Genomic DNA, 5,440 nt, shown 5'->3' with positions numbered 1-5,440 from the left:
CGTGAGCCCGGGAGTTCATTACCATCGTAACAGCCTGGATTCTGGGAACGAACATGCGCAGAAGGCCGAGGCTGAGTCGCTGGGTCCTATTCCGCTTGGCTGTCTGTCAAGGAAGCCCACTCCTGAGAGAAGTGAGCGCCCACAGCAAACGGGGGCACAAACCCCAGAGGCTGTGTCACCGGGCCCTGCTCGGCTGCCACGTCTGGGAGGGCCCGTTGCTCTGCTCGCTCCTCCAACAAAGCTATCCGCCACTGTGCTTCGGGGTCTCCCTCAATTCTTTGTTCGAGACGTCGAGAGCCTGTTGAGAGGGAAACCCCACTCTCCAGTGCCACCAGGACTTGGGGACACTGTGCCGACGGAAGAGGCCCAAAGGCGGTTCCCCGGGCCGAGCTGACCCCTCTCCACGACGCCCACATCCGGACGCCTGAGGCCTCCCTGCGGCAAACGGCACCAGAGTGACTCGTCCAAGAACGCTTCTTTGGCAGACGTGTCGCGCACCTACTGTGTGCGGGCCGGGTGGGGGCACGCAGCTCGCTCGGAGCAGGAACTAACCACATCCGACTCCCTGCGGAGGTGTCCATCCCTCCACTCTGCCTTTGGCCCTATGCCGGTATCCCAAGGCGGGTCAAGCGATCTGGCCTGTGCTGGAGGCCCCCAGGGGAACCTTTCTGGTCATCCACAGGCCCTGGCCTGCCCCCAGTTTCCCATCAGGGCGGTCCTCTGTCCACAGCACACACCGACTACCCCGTGGACCCGCCTGCTGAGACCTTCTGTCATCTGCCCGAAGCTGTCCTGTAGCGGAACGACCCCTGAGGTCTAGAGAGGGAAGCCCAGGAGAAGGCGCCTGCGTGGACGCCCGCTCCCGGGTGGGTAGAGATGCTTATATGTTGTTCCAACGGCTCTTCCCTTGGAGCAGGAAGTCACTCTGAAACCCACGTGATTAGAAACCAGTGGATCCCCTAATTCTCGAGAGGGGAGCCGGGTCCCACTGGGATGGGAGAGGGTGTGCAGGGAGCTCAGAGCCCTCTGGGAAGCATGACGGAGCAGTTGCAAGTTCAAGAGCCTCCTTGCGAGCAAGATAAAGTGGACCAGGGAAGGAGTGGAGCCCGCAGACCATACTCAAGTGCCCCGCTCACCCCACTTTCCCTGGAAGGGGGTCACGACAGGGACACCGTGCAGGGTTTCTGGGCCCAACCTAATGGACAGTGGAAGGAGCTTCATGTCCGAAGAGCATCCATCCACCCCTCCACCTGCCCATCCATCCGTCCATCCACCCATCCACCCGCCCATCCATCCATTCATCTACCCATCCACCTGCCCGGTCTATATCCATCCATCCATCCATCCACCCATCACCCACCATGTGTCCACCATCTAGCCATCCACCCATCCGGCACCCACCCACCATCCACCTATCACCCGTCTACCACCCATCTGTGATTCTATTCCGCGACACCATTTTTGCCTAAAAGTCAAGATAATTTTGAGATATTTTATATTTTCTCCCTATTTTTCATCAATCCCTTTTCCCAAACAGGCGTTGGGTTTTGTTTTTTGAAAAATTTGACTGTGAAGAAAAGTTAGGAGAAGGGGCTGTCGCTTGAGGGAGTGTGGGGTGGAGACCGAGTGTGCGCACACGCGTGTGTGCATACACGTGTGCTGGTGTGCGTGCATTTGCTTGCATGTTATGTGTGCACATCTGAGCTGTTGTGTGCGCACTTGCATGCACATGTGTGCGTGCACATGTGAGCCGACATGCGTGCATTTGCTTGCACGTGTGTGAGTGCACATGAGCTGGTGCGTGCATTTGTGTGCACTGTGAGTACACACATGTGCTGGCATGTGTGTGCATTTGCTCGCACGTGTGTGTGAGTGCACACGTGAGCTGGTGTGCGTGCGTTTGTGTGCATTTGCGTGTGAGCAGGTGGGTGTAGGGGGCTCATAACAAGTTTTAGAGAGAATTACATCTCCTCAGCGCCAAAGCACCGACGCCCTGAGCTGGGGCTTCTCATAAGCAGTCTGTGTCCCTCGCATGGGAGTCCCAGGTTCCCCGGTGAGCGAGGCGGTTTCTAGCGGGCTCCCAGGAGCCACTGCCAGCCGTCCCTAGCCCAGCCAGGCCATTTGTGACAAGAGACGCACCTGAGACCCAGCGTGCAGGCAGCACTGTCCCAGAGAGGTACCCACCGCCTCGGTGGCATGGACACTCACTCACTCTGGAGAATCCAGACGGAGCCCTCATCCCAAGACAGCCGTCCGGGGAGAGGCTGGTCGCCTCGGGGCTGAGTGTGTGAGCCTGACAGGGAGGCCCAGTCATGGACTGAAGCCGGGGCAAACGGGTGACGCGGCCAGCACGACAGTGATATGACCGAAACAGAACAGGACATGTGGCAGGGAGCGGGGGCCAGTTCGGGTGGGCTGTTCCAAAGCCACGCCTGAGCAGGACGGAGCTTTGGGGACAGAATGGCAACACCAGGGACAGGCGGGGATCCTTCCGAGGCCAGCAGTCGGGAGGGGTGGGAGAGGCAGGCAGCCCTTGCCACCAGCGTGTATTACAAGTCTATGGGGCTCGCACCTGCGCCCCGCGGGCCCTGGCGCCTTGCTGTCTGTCATCCGGCGCCCGGAACACAGTCGGCGCCCAGTGAACAAAGTACAGGTTGAGACGCACGACACAAACTGTGCTCTGGTGTTCAAAGTAAGGTTTGGTGCCCAGCGTCCCGGTCAGTCAACTCCGCCCACCCCCACCAACCACCTGCCCAGCCGCCCATGTGTCTGGACTCAGCACAGGGAGACGGGCAACTTCCCATCGCAGCCTGGGACCTTGGCCAGGATGAGGACACTGTGGAGGCCAGGCCACCACCCCTCTGACCCTGTGTCTGTGCTCTCCAGCCCTCGCATCCCCAAACACCAAACGTCTCTCCCGTCCCGGCCCCACTGCCCGGGGCCCCTCTGCCTTTGGGGTCACCACTTCCGGGGCCTGTGGCCTTCCACCCACATTCTCAGCCACATCCTCCAGCCCAGGGTGGCCCACACAGTGTCCTGCACACGTGGCTGCACGGGGCGCTGAAATGCTCGCAAGGGGTCCCACCGGCCAGGCAGGGGGCTGTCGGCCACACGGAGAGGCCAGCGAGGCCCAGCGTCGCCCGGGGCCTCGGCAGCCCGGCCCGTCCCCACTTCTCCTTGTGGCTCCCGACCCAGCCGGATGCTCGGTTCAAGCAGCTTCCGGAGCGAGCCCGAGCTGGCTGGACGTCGCGCGCGGCCGGGGGCGGTGGCCGTGGCCTTTGGCCGGGCAGTGTCCGGGCGGAAACCGCAGAGCGGAGCCTATAAAGCAGGCGGCCCCGGGGAGGCGGGAGGGATGGCGCCGCTGCTGCTCCTGCTGCTGGCCCTGCGGCCGCGCCTGCGCCCCGCCCAGGAGCTCCGCCCGCGCGCCATCGTGCAGGGCCACTTCGACATGGCCAAGGCAGGCGGCCCGGCCCGCCGTCTCCGACCTGCGCACGCGACGAGGACACTGTCCCTGGGGCATTCACTGTCCTCCCCATCTGTGACAGCAGCGTGGGAGGGCGAGGCGTCCCGGGGGAGGGGGAGAGGGGTCCCCGGGTGGGCGTGGCGTCCGGGGGGGGGCTGGGAGAGGGAGGTCCTCCGGGGGGGCGGGGTCCCCGGGATGGGGAGGGGTCCTCCGGGGGGCGGGGTCCCCGGGATGGGGAGGGGTCCCGGAGGGGGGAGGCGTCCCTGGTTGGAGCCCTTCGCCCAGGGGCCTGGCCCCCGGGGGGAGGCAGCAGAAGCCCGGGGCCGCCTGCCCAGCAGAGCCTCGCCCGCAGGTGTCCGGGGTCTGGTACTCTAACGCCATGGCCTCGGACGACATGAGGCGGATCGAGGAGGACGGGGACCTGCGGGTCTTCATCAGCTCCATCCAGAGCCTGGACAACGGCAACCTGAGGTTCCAGTTCTACCTCCCGTGCGTGCCACCGCGCCAGCCAGCCGAGCTGGGGACGCCGACTCCCTCGCACCCGCACCCCCGCCCGTGTGAATCCGCGTCGAGCGCGGGCCGCACGGTGGGGCGCGGGGAGGGACGGGAGGGTCCCGCTGGCCTGGGAGGGCGCAGAGCGTCCTGTGTAGCTGTGGGGGGGCCGCTGCCTCGCAGAGGGACTCCACGGCCGGCACCCCCGCTGGTTTTCAGGCTGCTGGGACAGTGCGAGAAGGTGACCATTGTCTGTGAGAAGACAGGGCGGAGCGGGGAATACACCATTTCCTGTAAGTGGACAGTCCTGCCCTGGGGCGGTGAGCTCCTGGGGGCCACCGAGGCCACGGGGCCTCCACCAGGGCAGGCACCGAGTGCCCAACCCCCCAGCCCCACCAGGGGCCACCGGCCCACTATCCACGCCCCGGCCACACAGTGCCCCCCGCACCTCCCAGTGATGCCAGGGACAGTGTGGGCCAAGCCTGCTCTGAGCCTCATCTCCACACAGACAAGGGGGACAACAAGGTGCTGCTCTCGGAGACCGACTACGACCTGTACGTCACCTTCTACCTGCACAATGTCAGCAACGGCACTGAGACCCGGGTGCTGGCGCTCTACGGTACTTGCATCTCCCCCAACCCCACCCCATCCCCCACCCCCGCCCGCCCCGGGACCGCCCCTGAAGGCAGGCCGCTCCCTGGAGGGGGGTCTCGCCGCACCCCAAAGTTCCACATCTACCCATAGCCCAGTCCCTCTGTGGGATGAGGGCGCCCCGCCTTGCACCAGCCCCCTGTCTCTGCTGGGGTCACGTCCCCACAGCCTCAGCCCTGCCCTCGGCCCCGGGGACCCTCCCCATGCATCCTCCCAAACGGCAGCGGCAACGGGGATCCCAGCCCTGTCCTCACGTCCTCAGGACGGGTGCCAGAACTGAGCTCCAGCTTCCAGAAAAGATTCTTAAAAATCTGCAAAAAATATGGACTTGGTCCAGAAAATATCATCAACCTGAGCAACCAAGGTGAGACTCACCGCCTCCGGAGAAGGGCTCCGGGGGACCCCGCTCACCTCGGCCCTGGCACGGAGCACTGAGGCCTGGGGCGGGGGGTGGAGACCCCGCTGAGGCCCCACTGACAGCCACCCTGTCCCCCCAGATGCATGCTTCGCAGGAAAGAGGTAGAGGACCTGCGGCTGTGGGTGAGCAAGCTTCCCTGGGGGTGACAGGGCAGGGGAGGTGAGGAGGGGGTGCTACCGGCCCAGCAGGAGGAGTCTGGGGCCGCTTCTCCTGCCCCGGACCTCGCTCCCGCAGAAGCACTAGGAGCCTTGCGAGGTGGCAGGGTCTGAGCAAACGCGGAACCTGCTCTGATTTGCTGTGACAAAAGACACCATCGGGGGGACTCGGGACAAAGCGGGTGTGCTCTTTGGCAGCTCCGGAGACCAGAGCCTGACGGCGAGGGTGGCCAGGCCGCTCCAGGCTCCCGTCCCCCCTGC

At 64.5% G+C, this 5,440-nt stretch overlaps 1 protein-coding gene across 3 annotated transcripts; it reads left to right on the top strand.

Moving 5' to 3' along the window:
* Window positions 1–3,712: 3,712 nt before the first annotated feature.
* Window positions 3,713–5,416, top strand: LCN9 (lipocalin 9). Of its 3 annotated transcripts, none has more exons than XM_039855205.1 (6): window positions 3,713–3,952; window positions 4,175–4,248; window positions 4,464–4,574; window positions 4,869–4,970; window positions 5,104–5,146; window positions 5,259–5,416. In XM_039855205.1, exons 1-5 carry the CDS (start codon window positions 3,843–3,845, stop codon window positions 5,127–5,129), a joined length of 423 nt encoding a protein of 140 aa, XP_039711139.1. In that variant the 5' UTR covers window positions 3,713–3,842; the 3' UTR covers window positions 5,130–5,146; window positions 5,259–5,416. The 3 variants fall into 3 exon arrangements, with proteins under 3 accessions (XP_039711139.1, XP_039711140.1, XP_039711138.1); XM_039855206.1 differs by having other exon boundaries at window positions 5,378–5,411; XM_039855204.1 differs by having other exon boundaries at window positions 5,104–5,416.
* Window positions 5,417–5,440: the final 24 nt, after the last annotated feature.

Source organism: Pteropus medius, unplaced genomic scaffold, assembly GCF_902729225.1.
Source record: "Pteropus medius unplaced genomic scaffold, Ma_sr-lr_union100, whole genome shotgun sequence".
In the NCBI taxonomy this organism is placed as follows: domain Eukaryota; kingdom Metazoa; phylum Chordata; class Mammalia; order Chiroptera; family Pteropodidae; genus Pteropus; species Pteropus medius.
Note: the sequence above shows the minus strand (reverse complement) of the source record. Positions and strands in the feature narration are given on the sequence as shown.

What these genes read in the sequence shown, in the direction of transcription:
- LCN9 (XM_039855205.1), top strand. Translation starts at nt 3,843, where the DNA reads ATGGCCTCGGACGACATGAGGCGGATCGAGGAGGACGGGGACCTGCGG. An exon ending in AGGTTCCAGTTCTACCTCCC is followed by an intron (nt 3,953 to 4,174) that starts GTGCGTGCCACC and finishes GCTGGTTTTCAG; the next exon opens with GCTGCTGGGACAGTGCGAGA. An exon ending in CCGGGTGCTGGCGCTCTACG is followed by an intron (nt 4,575 to 4,868) that starts GTACTTGCATCT and finishes TCACGTCCTCAG; the next exon opens with GACGGGTGCCAGAACTGAGC.